Consider the following 17106-nt stretch of genomic DNA (forward strand, 5'->3'; position numbering starts at 1 on the left):
GAACATGCTCCTGTCACGGCGAAACTTTGGGTAGGTGGGGAGCAGAAAAGGAGGGCTACGTGGAGATTAAATGAGGCACTTTTACAAGACCCCGAAATAGAGAATAGGCTTAGGGAGGAAATCAAGCAATTTTTTTGTCATAAATGTTAAATAATAAATGAGATCTTCATTTATGGTTTCTATTACACTTGATAGATCCCCTTATTGGCTGCTCTAATGTGGTCTTGCCAGTGGACGGTTCATCGAGGCGTCCCTGCCTGTCATCTATCCCTGATGTGTCATTTGGAGAGCATCATCATTTCATTTTTTTTAATGAATATCTGTTACTTGCTATCCAATGTGGTGTAACCTGTAAGTGTTTGAGCAATCAGCTCTCTCTCATATTTAGAGGGGAAAATAATTAATTATTTGATCCCCTTCAGATTTTGTATGTTTGCCCATTTACAAAGAAATGAACGGCCTATAATTTTTATCACAGGTGTATTTTAAAATGATAGAGACAGAATATCAACCAAAAATCCAGAAAAACACATGATACAAAAGTTGGTGCAATTATTCACAAATGGAAGAAATACAAAATAACCATCAATCGCCTTCAGTCTGGAGCTCCATGCAAGATTTCGCCTCATGAGGTAAAAGCGATCAAGAGAAAAGTGAGGGATCAGCCCAGAACTACACAGGAGGTAATTGTGAATGATCTCAAGGCAGTTGGGACCATAGTCAGCAAACATTGGTAACACAATACGCCCTCATGAATTGAAATCCTGTAGTGCCTGCAAGGTCCCCCTTCTCAAGAAGGCACATGTACAAGCCCATCTGAAGTTTGACAATGATCTAAATAAGTCAGAGAAGGATTAGGAGAAAGTGTTGTAATCAGATGAGACCAAAATTGAGCTCTTTAGCATTAACTCGACTCGCTGTGTTTGGAGGAAGAAAAATGCTGACTAGGTCTAACAAAACCATCCCTAGAGTCAAGCACGGAGGTGGAAACATTATACTTTGGGGCTTTTTTCTCTGCTAAAAGTATAGGCCGATTTTTGCTGCATTGAGAGGCCAATGAACGTATTGTAATATCTTGGATAAGAGGCTTATTTCCTCAGCCAGAACACTGGAGATGGGTCTTCCAGCATGACAATGACCCAAAACATACTGCCAAGGCAACTAAGGAGTGGCTAAAGATGAAGTACATTAGGGTCATGGAGTGGCCTTGCCAATCTCCAGAACGTAATCTTATAGAAAAGATATGGACGGAGCTGAAACTTCGAGTTGCCAAGCTAAGAAACCTTAAGGATTTAGAGAAAATCTGTAAAGAGTGGACCAAAATCCCTCCTGAGATGTGTGCAAACCTGGTAACCAACTACAAGAAACGTCTTACCTCTGTGCTTGCCAACAAGGGTTTCTCCACCAAGTACCAAGTCATGTTTTGCTTGGGAATCAAATACTTTTTTTACTCACTGAACTGCAACACAATGTATAACATTTGTATCATGTGTTTTTTCTAGATTTTATGGTTGACATTCTGTCTCTATCATTTAAAATACACCTATGATAAAAACAATTTATAGATCCTTCATTTCTTTGGAAGTGGGAAAACTTACAAAATCTGCAGGGGAATAATTATTTTCCTCACTGTACTTTTAAAGTGATTATGCTGTTTACACTTAGGGTTCATGTACACTGCAGGTGATAAACTCACGCTCAGGAGCTTTTCTGCATTTTTTTCAGCAGCCCCTGAACTTTCCCTAATGTTTTCCTATGTGTTCATGTATACTATGTCATTTACAGGCAGTTGAGTTTACAGTCGTTTTTTTTAACGCACCAAACTTGCGTTCAGGAGTAGATTTTATCAGCGTTTCAAATGCTAAACACTTGTAAATACGGCTAACCATGTTTAAAAGCGTTTGCGTTTAGAAGCGTTTTTTGACTGGTCCCTATCCAGGGTACAATTCACTAAGCGGTATCCTACCGCTTCAGAGTATGCGGTAGGATACCGTATAGCATTTAAAAAAAAAAAAAAAAGCCCATTTGAATCCACTAAAAAAGGCTACTAAAATACCGCATGATTTTATCAAGTCATGCAGAATTTTAGTAGTGAAAAGCATGCATTAATGTTTCAGCTGTCAGCGGGGTTCCCACTAACAGCTGAATGTAAAAGAAAGAATTGCAATTAAAAAATAATTTTAAAAATGGCATGGGGTTCCCCCTCCCATCCATACCAAGCCCTTCGGGTCTAGTATGGATTTTGAGGGGAACCCCCACACCAAAAAAAAAAAAAAAAAAAAAGATATATAGGTGTGGGGTTCCCCCAAAATCCATACCAGTCCCTGAACCGAACGAGCACCCCCCCCCCCGAACCATACCAGGCCACATGCCCTCAACATGGGGGGGCACTTTGGGGTAGGGGGAGCTCCTCCCCCCCTCAAAGCACCTTGTCTCCATGTTGATAGGGACAAGGACCTCTTCCCCACAACCCTGTCCGGTGGTTGTGGGGGTCTGCGGGCGGGGTGGGGGCTTATCGGAATCTGGAAGCCCCCAGATCCCACCCCCCCACGTGAATGAGTATGGGGTACATGATAGCACTACCATTTCACAAGTTAAAAAAAAAAAAAAAGAGAAAAAGCTGTAGAGTAAAAATGACAGGAGTCATTTTTTGACAAGTCCTTTAATAAAAGAATGCCCATCGAAGTAGATCCAACGTCAATCACAATGTCCGCCACCATCCCAAAGGAAGAAAAAAAAACGCTCCACTACTGATGCTGGTCTCTGGCCCTCTGCTCAGAAGGTGCTTTGACAGTTCTTAAATATGTAAGGGGCAGGGCCATCATGTATGTGACTCCAGTGACCAGCATGCCCCGGTCGATGATGTCACATGGGCAGGGTCACACTGGTGATGTCACCGGTGGTCCCACCCTTTACATATTTAAGAACTGCCAAGCCAGCTTCTGAGCAGACGCCTGGGGCCAGCGTCAGTAGCAGAGCCTTTTTTTTTTTTTTTCCTTTCTTCGGAAAGGCGGCGGTGGACATCATGATTGACATTGGATTTACTTCAGGGGACATTCTTTCATTAAAAGGACTTGTCAAAGAATGACTCCTGTATTTTTCCACACTACAGCTTTTTTTTAGTGAATGGGTAGCAGTACCATGTACCCCATACTCATTCACGGGGGGTTTCCAGATTCCGATAAGCCCCCCCCCCCACCCTCAGACCCACACAACCACAGCCCAGGGTTATGAGGAAAAGGCCCTTGGGGACAAGGTGCTTTGAAGGGGGGGGGAGCTTCCCCCTACGGACCTGCCAGGCTGCATGCTCGTATAAGGGTCTAGTATGGATTTTGGGGGGAACCCCACGGCTTTTTTTTTTTTTTTTTTTTTTTAATTTTGCCGTGGAGCTTCCTCTCAAAATCCATACCAGACCCAAAGGGCTTGGTATGGATGGGAGGGGGGGAACCCCAGGTCGTTTTTTTCATTATTTTTTTTAATTGCCAGCACTTCGTTCTTTTACATTCAGCTGTCAGTGGGAATCCTGCTGACAGCTGAAACATTAATGCATGCTTTTCACTACTAAAATACCGCATGACTTGATAAAATAACTCGTGCAGTATTTTAGTAGCCTTTTTTAGTGAATTTACTATTTTTCAGTGCATTCTGGGCATTTGGGAAGGTCTCCTGAGGTTATCTTTTAAGTTAGGCATACGCGGCTAAACTGATGTATTTAACCTACGTTTTCCAGCACTCAGTTTCCAACGTTCAGAAGAGTTTTCCAAACGCCCCGTGTACATAAACCCTTATTTGATACATTATGTTCTAGACCTGACATATTTAGTCCCTGAAGAAGGAAACATGAGTTCCGAAAGGCATTGGATTTGTCTGGACAACATTGCTGTATAAGTTTTTTGGGCTGCTAACCCTTAGCCAGTTGATCACAGACTGTCAGGTTTTATGCACACAGTGTATGCTCGGTAGGTGAACTATGACTCATTGTATTGTAATTAATTATACTGAATCTTTTGATTCGCTTTATCTCACTATTATAATAAACATTACTGTTTTATATCTTTGTATACTCATTGTGGTTTTTGCCATATAAAGTCCCAGGGGATTAGTACTATTTTTCTTAGTCTTTATATGTTGGCAAACACAGTCCAAATGGTGGGCCATTTTACCATATTGTTCATTTTTGCATGTTGAAAGCAGGAAAAACAGGCATCACAGTTTGTTATATACAGGGCTATGGTCAGGATGCCCCCAGCCAAAAGCGTCTATAATGGACACAGGAGCATCAGAACTGGATCAAGGAACAATGGAAGAAGGTGGCCTGGTCTGATGGATCATGTTTTCGTTTACATCCTGTGGATGGCTGGGAGTGTGTGCGAGGCTTCCTGGGAAGAGAGGACACCAGGATGGAGTATAGGAAGAAGGCAAGTCAGCAGAGGCAATGCGATGCTTTGGGCAATGTCCTGCTGGGAAACCTTGTGTCCTGCCACTGATGTGGATGATACTTTGACAAGTGCTACCTACCTAAACATTACTGCTGACCAAAGACATGCTGGTAGGTTAATTGGCTCCTGTCTAAATTGGCCCTAATATGTATATGTATGAATGTGAGTTAGGGACCTTAGATTGTACACCCCTTGAGGGTTAGGGACTGATGTGAATGTTCAATATATGTGTGTGTGTGTGTGTGTGTGTGTGTAGCGCTGCGTAAACTGGCAGCGCTATACAAGTACCTGAAAATAATAATAAATAATAAAGTACACCCCTTCATGGAAACTGTATTCCCTGATGACAGTGGCCTCTTTCAGCAGAATAATGAGCCCTGCCACACTGAAAAAAAGAGAGGAACACGAGTATGACGTGTTGACTTGGCCTCCAAATTCCCCAGATCTCAGTCCAATCGTGTCTGTGGGATGTCCCGGATAAACGAGTCCAATCCATGAAGGACCCCATGAAGGTCCTGCTACTGACGGCTGGGTACCAGACACCACAGCATACCTTGACAGGTCAGGGCTGTTGGTGGAATGGGGACCTGCTCAGTATCAGGTGGGCAGACAGAGGCGTGTCTGTTTATATACAGCATGACACCTGTTCCCTTTGGGAGTGCATGCTCCTCCTCAGGCCTGGTACTGCCAGCCATCACAGGAAGGACATCTCCCAGGAAGAGGAGCCTTGTCCGCCTATGTGGAGGATGTCCATCCCGGTCAGTGTGCTCCGCTCCCTCCGTACACACTATGACGGTGTTGACATTCACGTTGAAGCCCTATTATAGATGACACACCCGGGACTACACACAACACCTGCCCGCTGACACCTCCGGAGCCCCGCACATGACAACTTCAGAGTCCCGGGCCCGTCCCCAGCTTTCCCACACTTATACTTCCTCCGCCACTCACCGTCCATTTCGGCTCCCGGAGTCAGTCACTCCCCCTGACTAGACCAGCCGAAGGCCGCGCACTCTCCTTCTCCCGGTAATAGCTCCCGAGCCAGCCTTCCCGTTCGCTGTTTAGTTTTCCCAAATGCACTCTTCCTTCCTTCCTTGTGCCCACGCCCCCTTACAAACATTGACAGACAATCCCTTACAAGCACTGCGGAAATACCCAAATGACATCAGCAGCGGAACGCCCTACCCACTACGCATGCGCACTCTCCAAGTTTGTCAGTGCACAAGTGTCTTAGCCAATCGCTGGCTACATTGTAACATTGTCTCCTGTGGCTGCTCAAAGCAACTGGTGAGCGGCTGGAGAGGCCTTTAGGGATGGCACACAAATAACACATGTCAGCGAAACCGAAAAATACAAAAGTTTGTTTTGTCCTAGTTAACACGTTCCCTGCAGGTAGGATTGTTATCCTCGCAGCCATTTTAAAGTTATGATTAATGAAGATGATGCAGCTCCAAACTTTGACCTTCTGATTTCTAGGATATATATTAGTTGGATAGCTAGGAGTAAAAACTGGGAAAGAAACAAGTTGGACTTTTGAGGTGCCATCATACAACTTTTCATAAAATGCACAATTTTATTAAGATATAAAAGTATCCGAAGAGGAGCTAAAACCAAATAATGTAAATTAGTATGTGGCCTCCATTTAGGCTAGGTTCACACCATGCAATTTGCGTGTGATCTGTTTTTGCAGAGCGTATTGTGTTTTTGAACGTGCGTTTTTGATGCGTTTTGTGGGGGGGGGGTTCAACTTGTTGCCGGGCAGATTAAAACATCAAAACGCACTACATGCATTTCTGCAGCGTCTCATAGTTACGTAGTCTGGCTGAAAAAAGACAAAAAGTCCATCCAGTTCAACCATTAAAAAAAAAAAAAGCTATAATTCTACACCCACAGTTGATCCACAGGAAGGCAAAAACCCCAACAAAGCATGATTCAATTTGCTCCTGCAGGGGAAAAAATTCCTTCCTGATCCCCTGAGAGGCAACTGGATATTCCCTGGATCAATTGCTGTGATATACCGGCCTCCTGGATCCATACCCTGCTTCCTGGATGACTTTCCTCCTGGCTACCCTTCTTCCTCTCCTCTGAGCTACCCACCATCATCCTTGGGGATTTCAACATCCCTGTCAACCTCGACAACCCGGCCACATCCCATCTCCTCCACTTAACCTCCTCCTTTGCACTTGCACAGTGCATACAATCCACCACCCACTCCGACGGTAATATCCTTGATCTTGTCTTTACCTATAAATGTTAGTATCCAGTTATATTCTGTGTATCCAAGAAAGAATCCAGGCCTTTTTTAAAGCAATCCACTGAGCTGGCCAGAACCAACTCTTGAGGGAGTCTATTCCACATTTTCACAGCTCTTACTCTGAAGAAACCTTTCCGTGTTTGGAGATTACATTTCTTTTCCTCCAGACGTAAAGAGTGCCCCCTTGTCCTCTGTGATGACCTCAGGGTGAATAACTCACCGAGTTCATTATATGAACCACTGATGTATTTATACATGTTGATGTATGCAGTAGAATAACGTCCTTACAGGATGTCTCCAATTTACAAGCCGACCTCAGTGTACTGTTTAATTGGGCAACTATGTGGAAAATGAAGTTTAATGTTCATAAATGTAAGGTTATGCACTTGGGGGGCTAAGAATATGCATACATTATACATACTAGGGGGAGTACAACTGGGGGAGTCAATGGTGGAGAAGGATCTGGGAGTTCTGGTAGATCACAGGCTTAATAATGGCATGCAATGCCAAGCTGTGGTTTCTAAAGCGAGCAAAATCCTCTCTTGTATTAAAATAGGTATAGACTCCAGAGAGAGATATCATATTACCCCTGTACAAATCATTAGTAAGACCACATCTGGAATATGCAGTTCAATTTTGGGCACCAATTCACAAAAAGAACATTGGGGAACTGGAGAAAGTGCAGAGAAGGGCAACTAAACTGGTACGAGGCATGGAGGAGATCAGCTACGAGGAAAGATTAGAGGAACTGAATTTATTTTGTCTTGAGAAGAGGATATCAAGGGGGGATATGATCAACATGTATAAATACATCAGTGGTTCATATAGTGAACTCGGTGTAGAGCTATTCACCCTGAGGTCATCACAGAGGACAAGGGGGCACTCTTTACGTCTGGAGGAAAAGAAATTTATTCTCCAAACACGGAAAGGTTTCTTCAGAGTAAGAGATGTGGAATAGACTCCCTCAAGAGTTGGTTCTGGCCAACTCAGTCGATTGCTTTAAAAAAGGCCTGGATTCTTTCCTAGATACACAGAATAACTGGATACTAACATTTATAGGTAAAGTTGATCCAGAGAATATTCGATTGCCTCTTGGGGGATAGGAAGGAATTTTGGGATCATGCTTTGCTGGGGTTTTTTGACTTCCTCTGGATCAACTGTGGGTATATGATTATAATTTTTTTTTTAATGGTTGAACTGGATGGACTTTCGTCTTTTTCACCCAGACTAACTATGTTACAATCAATACTTTCCGTGTTTAACCCAGCTACTATAGAGAAAGTTAGTAAAATGTTTTCTAAAGCCCACCTGTCCCCTGGACCCTGTTCCCGTGCAAATACTACGGTCACCCTCTGGCTCTATCCTTCACTCTTTAACTCATATCTTCAATCTCTCTCTTTCTACTAGCATCTTCCCCAACTCACTGAAACATGCGCTAGTCACCCCCATACTTAAAAAGGCCTCACTGGACCCCACCAATCTTAGCAACCTAAGACCCATCTCCTTACTCCCTTTTGCCTTCAAACTCCTTGAACGTCTAGTCTACAACCAGCTGAGCTGCCACCTCATTGAGAATAACCTTCTCGATCCCCTTCAGTCTGGATTTTGTCCACATCACTCCACAGAAAATTCTCTCCTAAAACTCACAAACTACTTGCTAACAGCTAAAACCAACGGTCATTATTCCGTACTCTTACTCTTGGACCTCTCCACTGCCTTTGACACAGTTTACTACCCCATCCTCCTGAAAAAACTCTATTTACTTGGCCTCCATGACTGTACTCTCCGTTGGTTCGAGTCTTGCCTATCTCACTGCACCTTCAGTGTCGCTTACAACTCTACTTCCTCCTTTCCTACTCCTTTTACTATCGGGATCCCCCAAGGTTTTGTCCTTGGACCTCTCCTATTCTCAGTCTTCACTTCTTCCTTGGGTCAGCTGATAGCTTCCCATGGTTTTCAATACCATTTCTATACTGATGACACACAAACCTATCTCTACTCCTCAGTTCGCCCCATCAGTTTCCTCCCATATCAGCGATTTACTAACAGACATATCAGACTGGATGTCACACCACTTCCTAAAACTCAATCCATTCAAAACTGAGCTCATAATATTTCCTCCCCCATGTGCCTCTTCCCCTGATTTCTCCATCAAGATCAATAGCACAACTCTCAACCCATCCCCGCATGCGAGGGTGCTAGGGGTAGCCTTGGATTCTGAACTATCCTTTGAGGCCCACATTCAATCCCTGTCCAAATCATGCTGCCTCAACCGCTGCAACATCTCCAGAATATGCTCCTTTTTAACCAATGATATCACAAAGCTTCTAATTCACTCCCTGTTTATCTGTCGGCTTGACTACTGCAACTCCCTCTTCATTGGCTTACCTTTACATAGGCTATCCCCCCTTCAGTCCATCATGAATGCTGCTGCCAGACTTATCTACCTTACCAACCGTTTAGTGTCTGCTAACTCTCTCTGTCAATCCCTCCACTGGCTTCCACTTGCCCAACAAATAAAATTCAAAATACTAACAACTTACAAAGCCATCCACAACTATGCCCCCAGCTACATCACCAACCTGGTCTCAAAATATCAATTAAACCGCTCTCTTCAATCCTCCAAAGACCTTCTGCTCTCTAGTTCCCTTGTAACCTCCTCCGATGCCCATCTCCAGGACTTCTTCCAAGCTTCTCCCATTCTATGGAACTCCCTACCTCAATCTGTCAGACTATCTCCTAATCCGTCCACCTTTAGACGATCCCTGAAACCTTTCTCTTTAACCACTTGCCCTCCTGAGGATTTACCCCCCTTCATGAACAAGCCATTTTTTGTGTTACGGCGCTGCGTTACTTTAATCAGCAATTGGGCAGTCATGCAATGCTGCACCCAAATTAAATTTGCGTCCTTTTTTCCCACAAATTGAGCTTTCTTTCAGAGGTATTTGATCGCCTGTGTGGTTTTCATTTTTTGTGCTATAAGCAAAAAAAGACCAACAATTTTGAGAAAAAAACAACTTTTTGGACTTTTTGCTATTAAACATGTCCAGTAAAAAAAGGAAAAAATCAAATTTCGTCATAAATTTAAGCCATAATGTATTCTTTTACATGTCTTTGCTAAACAAAATCCCAATACGTGTAAATTAATTGGTTTACGTGAAAATTATAGCATTTACAAATGGTGGTATAGATAATGGGATTTTGTTTTTCTACTAGTAATGGCGGCAATCAGCAACTTTTAGCAGGACTGCGGTGGACATTCTGACGCTGGGGGGGAACTAACTTTCACATAAACCAATTAATTTACACGCATTGGGATTTTTTTTAACCAAAGACATGTAGAAGAATACATTATGGCTTAAATTTATGACGAAATTTGATTTTTTTTTCCTTCCTGCGCACTGGGCAGGAAGGGGTTCATGTGTGGGCGATCAAAGGGTTAACTGTGTGCTGGGAGTGTTTTACTAGGAGGCGAGGGGTGTGTTCTTCACTGTAAGTACACTGCTCGGGATGGCTGTACTGTGTAAAAAACCCAGAGGTGATTAAATACCACCAAAATAAAGCTCTATCTGTTACAAAAAAAAATTATAAAAATGATTTCATATGGGTACAGTGTTGCATGACCGCGCAATTGTCATTGAAAGTGCAACAGCGCTAAAAGCTGGAAATTGGCCTGGGCAGGGGGTATAAGTGCCCTGTAGGCTAGTGGTTAAAGAGGAAAATACCGCTTTGTGAATGGAGCCCAGTATTTACTATCAATATATTATTTAACTAATTCTGAGAAGCAACTAAGTGCTGAATGACTTAACGAGAAACAACAAGAGACAAGAGTACACACCTGAACACAAGATCGACTGAAAGTGGTTCTAAAGGCTCAAGGTCTTTTCCCTTCATGCAGGGCTGTGGATAAGGGGGTACCACCATTCCTCCTGTATGGGGCCCAGGCCAGCAGGGGGACCCAGGCAGCTGGGTGAATTGGATGTGGGCAGGGAGGGTGATTGGCACAACGGGGGGAGGAGTGATTACTGGAACCCATCCCTTGTATGGCTCTCTCGGCAGCAGCTGAAAGCTGTCTTCTCTTCTCCCTCCTGCTGGCTTTCAGCTGTTTCAGACAGAGCCATAAAGGGGATCGGTTCCAGTATTTGCCCCCCCCCCCCCCCTCGCAGCACCCATCAACCTTCCTGTGCACCATATGCTTCTCCCTCTGTGCCCACACAGCGCTGCCGGTTCCATCCTCTCCTTCCAACCAGCAGCTGCAAGCACACAATAGGATCCTTCAGGATGGAGAGTGGTGGAAGGGTCCGGTAAATATGCCACATTTACCAGCCCCTTCCTTTCCTGAATGAACACAATGAGTGATCAGTGCCAAACACTCACTGGGGTTTATTTACTAAAGCTGGAGAGTGAAAAATCAGGTGCACTTCTGCAAAGAATCCAACAGCTTCGAGGTTTTATTGCCAAAACTTGATTTGAACAAGCTAAGGTTAGAAGCTGATTGGCTACCAATACACAGCTGTACCAAATTCTGACTGCAGCAGCTTTAGTAAATCTTCCCCACTGTGTTCATTCATAACTGAAGCATAGTAAACTGTGGCTTTTTTGGCGGGGGCCCTGTCAGATTGGCTGTATGGGGTTTATAACAGCAGCCTTGCCTTCATGTATTCTATGCATGAAGGTATAAAACCTTCTGTGTGCAGAAATGCCCCCCAGCCCCCCCCCCCCCTAATATTTACCTGAGCCCCCTTTCGATCCAGCGATGTCCGCGAGAGCTTCGACTCTCAGGAAACTCCCACTCCTGATTGACTGAGGCAGCAGCAGGAGCCATTGGCTCCCACTGCTGGCAATCAAAGCCAGTGAGCCAATCAGGAAAGGGAGGGGGCAGGGCCGAGCCGTGGCTCTGTGTGTGAATGGACACACAGAGCCACTGTTCGGGAGCACGCCTGCTTGGGTGCCCCCGGAGCAAGCTGCTTGCTCCGGGGGCACTCAGCAGGAGGGAGGGGCCAGGAACCCCAGCGAGGGGCCCAAGAAGAGGAGAATTTGGGCAAAACCACTGCACAGAGCAGGTATAACTTGTTGGTTATTTAAGAAAAAAAAAAAAGAAAACAGGACTTTCATATCTCTTGAAGTATTGCATGGCTAGATAGAAATTCACAGTCTAGAAAGTAATTGGAGTCCTTTCTAATTTCTTGTTTTTTGTAGATAGTGATTGACTATTTAACCACTTCAATACTGACACTTTCACTGCCCAGGCTGATTTTCAGCTTTCAGCGCTGTCACACTCTGAATGACAATTACTCAGTCATGCAAAACTGTACCCAAATTAAATTTTTTAAATGTTGTTTACACATTTTCTTTTGGTGGTACCTGATCACCACTGGGTCTTTTATTTCTTGCTAAATAAATTAAAAAGACTATACATTTTGGGAAAAAAATGCATTTTTCTTTGCTTCTTTGTATTAATTGGCAAATGTTAATACATAATCTTCCTTCATAAACGTGGGCCAAAATGTATTTTGCTACCTTTCTTTGGTAAAAAAAAACTCAAATCAGCGTATATTAGTTAGTCTGTGAGAAAGTTATAGAGTCTACAAACTATATATTGGAAAATCGATCAATCCTGATGTATTCTCATTTCTTGAGTACTTGCACTTCGACAATGCCCACTCACATTGTTATTTGCATACCCTTGCACCAGGATAAAACCGCATATTACATCAAAGCATAAGGATAGCACAGATCTGGCTCTAGGCTCTCTCACCGCCACCTTCTCCTGTATTAACCACTTTCGGTATCGCTGTGTGGGATGATGTCCCTGCTACAACCCAACGCGGCATTTCGTCTTCCTGACGTTCTTAAGAGGCATGCCTCTTGAGAACGTCAGGAAGACAAAACGCCGCGTCGGCATGGCTCCTGAGAACACTGGGAAGATGAATCAGAGGCTATCACAGCAATCATGTGACCCGGATCGTTAGAACGGGACCCGGGGCTCTCCATGACACCCTGGTCTTTGTGCTGGGAGTGCGCTGTGCGGCGTGCTCCGAGCACAAAGACAGGTACGCAAATATGCGGCCCCACAGAAAAAAAGCAGTTCTGTAAGGTCGCATATTTGTGTGACGTCGGCGTGAAGAGGTTACATTTTCTTAGGCCCAAAAGTGCCAGGACATTACAAATACCCACACAAATGACTGCTTTTTGGAAAGTCCCTTGTATTTAGTAAAAGGCAAGTTTTTGAAGTTGTAATTTTTTTTTTCACAATTTTTTGGGAAAATCAAGAAATTAAAAAAAAAAAAATGTTTTCACACATTATTTTACATACCATCACCAATGCAGTAAAGCGTCATCATGTACCTGGTGTGTAAGTGATCAGGGACATTGGTGACAGTACTGTATGTAAAAAGAAAAATCCCTTTTCAAAATTTGTTTTTCAATTTCTTTTTTACTTTTTTTTTATTATTATTTACAATTTTTAATGATCTGTTTTACATACTATGACCAGGGCAGTACTGTGTTACCATAGTAACACTGTACTACTCTGGGGAGGTGATCAGGATTTTTTTTTTACACACTATGATTGCTTATAACAGTGATAATCAGTGATATAAAGCAACCATTTGGTGTGAATTAATCTTTTCAATACATGTGTATTGTTGTGATTACCTGTGATTGTCCACAGCTAATCACATGGTACAGATGGGCTGTGATAGGCCTTGCCTGTACTAATCACAGCAAGCAACACAATAGTACACAATGAACAGCTATGAATGAAAGCCATTCATTGTGTACAATTGTCATGTGACCTGCTGTGATTGGTCACAGCGATCACATGGTACCAGTAGCGGCCTGATCTGTCATTTGCAGGGACACAGCGGGTGACAGATTGCACCACAGCAAATGCTTTGGGGTACACACAAGACGCGATCCTGGGAAGGCATCATACGACGTCCACCCAGGATGGCAGCACTCCTCCTCAGCTGTCATTTGACTATAGGCCAGGCGGGAAGCAGTTAAATACAGCAATCTCTAAAATCTCATGTAAACTTAAACATGAACATATAATTTCAAAGGTAATTTTTAAGAGCATCTTTCACTAAAATAATGACTATTAGTGCTTTCTTTCTCATATTACTGACCCATATGTTCTCTCAGTACAGCCCAGTATGTTCTCTCACTATTAAAGTAATGCCTCTTATTTTCTCCCACTCTCAAGATACTGACCCGTTTGCTCTCTCACTCTCACCATACTGACCCATATGCTCTTTCAATCTCACAATACTGTTCCATATGTTCTTCTTTCACAGTTCTGACCCATATGTTTTCTCACTTTCATGGTACTGACTCATGGGTTTTCTCACATTCACAGTGCTGCCCCATATGATCTCTCAATTTCACTATACTGAGCCATATGTTCTCTCAGCCTCACCACACTGACCCATATGATTTCTCACTCTCACAGTACTGTCCCATATGTTTTCCCAGTCTAACAGTACTGCCAAATATGTTCTCTCACTATTACAGTACTTCCCCATATTTTCTCTCATTCTTAAGGTTACTGACCCGTTTACTCTCTCATTGTCACTATACTGACCCATAGGTTCTCTCAGTTTCAGAATACTGACCCATATGCTCCCTCTCTCTCACAGTACTGACCCGTATGTTTTCTCACTCCCACATAACTGGCCCATATGTTCGCTCAATATCACTATACTGACCCATATTTTATGCCCCCCTAATCTCACAATATTGACCCATATGTTCTCTCACTCATACCATACTGCCCCAGATGTTCTCTCACAGTTTTGTCTCAAATGTTTTCCCATTCTCACAGTACTGACTCACTTGCTCTCTCACCCTCACCATACTGTCCTCTATGCTCTCCCCTGTCCACACTACTGATCCATATGCTCTCTCAATCTTACCATACTGACCCATATGCTCTCTGTACTGAGCCTCTTACATGCAACTGTAGCACCCTCCTAGATAACTAGCAACAATTGACCCTGGCAACAAAATACTACCCCAGCAACAATAGACCCCCAGCAGCAACAAAAGATCCACCAGCAGCCAGCATCAGTAGACTCTCCAGCAGCCAACAACAACAGACCCCTCCCTCAACAGTAGATCCCTTCCAGCAACAATAGATCCCCCACCAGCAACAACAGACATTCCCAGCAACAGTAGACCACCATGCAAAATAGATCACCCAGGCATAGCCAGCTACAGCAAAAGAACTGCAAGATACAGCAATAGAAAGAACACTGCAAAAGGATAGAGGAAAAGTGGCCAGTATCACAGCTGCAACAAATCTTTCACTTGCAAACCTGACAAACCAGAACTGCCAGTCTTGGAAATTCAAGATGAAAATAATGCTAATAAGAGAAGGTACATGGAAATGTATAAATGAAGTCAAGCTCTACACCCTTCAGATGAATCCACACAGAAAGACCAGAAAGCTTGGAGCACAATCTCTCTTAGTATAGAAGATGGTTTAATAATACATACACTATATTGCCAAAAGTATTGGGACGCCTGCCTTTACACGCCTTGAACTTTAATGGCATCCCAGTCTTATGCAGGCCATAGATGGGTCGAAAATCGGTCGATTTTCGGATCGTTAGTGGGCTAAATGTTCGGCCGTTTTTCGGTATTTTGGCAGATTTTTTTTATTGGTAAAGTTGGAAAAAATCGGCCGATTTTGCCGATCGGCCGATTTTCGCGGCAATGATGGGCAAATCGGCCGATCTTTTACCGATAAAAAAAATCTGCGCATGAGCAGGTACCTGCAAGAGGAAGACAAAAAGAAGAGGAAAAAGAAGAAGAGGATGAAGAAGAAGAGGATGAAGAAGAGGATGAAGAAGAAGAGGAAGAAGGAGAAGGGGTAGAGGATGCAGAAGAAGAAGAGGCTGGAGAAGAAGAGGATGAAGAAGAAGAAGAGGAAGAAGAAGAAGAGGATGAAAAAGAAGAGGATGAAGAAGAAGAAGAAGAGGATGAAGAAGAAGAGGATGAAGAAGAAGATGAGGATGAAGAAGCAGAAGAAGAGGATTAAGAAGAAGAGGATGAAGAAGGAGAGGAAGAGGATGAAGAAGAGGATGAAAAAGAAGAGGAAGAAGAAGAAGAGGAAGAAGGAGAAGAGGATGAAGAAGATGAAGAAGAGGAAGCAGAAGAAGAGGAAGAAGAAGAGGATGAAGAAGAAGAGGATGAAGAAGAGGAAGATGAAGAAGAGGATGAAGAAGAAGAGGATGAAGAAGAAGAGGATGAAAAAGAAGAAGAAGAGGATGATGAAGAAGAGGATGAAGAAGAAGAGGATGAAGAAGAGGAAGATGAAGAAGAGGATGAAGAAGAGAAGAGGATGAAGAACAAGAAGAGGATGAAGAAGAAGAGGAATTCCAGTCCGGCAAAAAGTGTCCCTGCAGAGAGCTCCGCTATTTCTTTGACAGTTTCTTGACATTTATAGCGGTTGCAACAATGTATCTATTTGTTTCCAAATAAAAACATCTGTATCCTAAATGGATACAAATAGATACATTGTTGCAACCACTATAAATGTCAAGGAACTGTCAAAGAAATAGCGGAGCTCTCTGCAGGGACACTTTTTGCCGGCTGTAGACGGGATGAAAATCGGCCGATTTATTTTACCGTTGCTGGTAAAGTCGGCCACTTGAATGACCGATTTTTCATTTTTTTAAAGAAAAATCGGCCGATTTTCGACCCGTCTATGGCCTGCATTAGTCTGTAGGATTCAATATTAAGTTGGCCCACCCTTTGCAGCTTTAACAGCTTCAACTCTTCTGGGAAGGCTGTCCACAAGGTTTAGGAGTGTGTCAACGGGAATGTTTGACCATTCTTCCAAAAGCTCATTTGTGAGGTCAGGCACTGATATCCGGTCACTCTCCTCCTCCATCCTACGCTCCCTCACCCACATCTTCAATCTCTCCCTCTCTACTGGCACATTCCCCTCCCCCCTAAAGCACGCGCACATCACCCCCATACTCAAAAAACCCTCCCTGGACTTCACCGACCTGAACAACCTTAGACCCATCTCCCTGCTGCCATTTACTTCCAAGCTCCTTGAGCGCTTAGTCTACAATCGCCTAAGCGCCCACCTCACTGACAACAACCTCCTCGGTCCACTACAGTCTGGCTTCTGTCCCCTACACTCCACCGAAACCGCCCTACTCAAAATCACTAATGACCTGCTAAACGCCAAAGCTAATGGCCATTACTCAGTCCTCCTACTCCTCGATCTTTCGGCGGCCTTCGACACAGTTGACCACCCCTCCTCCTTAATAAACTACACTCCCTTGGCATCAGAGACTCCGCTCTCTCCTGGTTCTCCTCCTATCTATCCCAACGCTCCTTCAGCGTTACCTATAACGCTACCACCTCCCCCTCTCTCCCCCTCTCTGATGGGGTCCC

At 43.7% G+C, this 17106-nt stretch overlaps 1 protein-coding gene across 4 annotated transcripts in view; it reads right to left on the bottom strand.

The window, feature by feature from the left end:
• The window catches only part of RELA (RELA proto-oncogene, NF-kB subunit), an 80883-nt gene extending 75268 nt beyond the window's left edge, over positions 1-5615 (bottom strand). For all 4 annotated transcript variants that reach the window (XM_089658064.1, XM_089658062.1, XM_089658063.1 and 1 more), the window contains exon 1: positions 5391-5615. In XM_089658064.1, the coding sequence (XP_089514190.1) occupies positions 5391-5397 (7 nt within the window). In that variant the 5' untranslated portion in view covers positions 5398-5615. The remainder of the gene's footprint in view (positions 1-5390) is intronic.
• Between the last annotated feature and the right edge of the window lie 11491 nt (positions 5616-17106).

Source organism: Staurois parvus, unplaced genomic scaffold, assembly GCF_062004578.1.
Source record: "Staurois parvus isolate SC_StPar_1 unplaced genomic scaffold, SC_StPar_1.0 ptg001051l, whole genome shotgun sequence".
Taxonomy (NCBI): Eukaryota; Metazoa; Chordata; class Amphibia; order Anura; family Ranidae; genus Staurois; species Staurois parvus.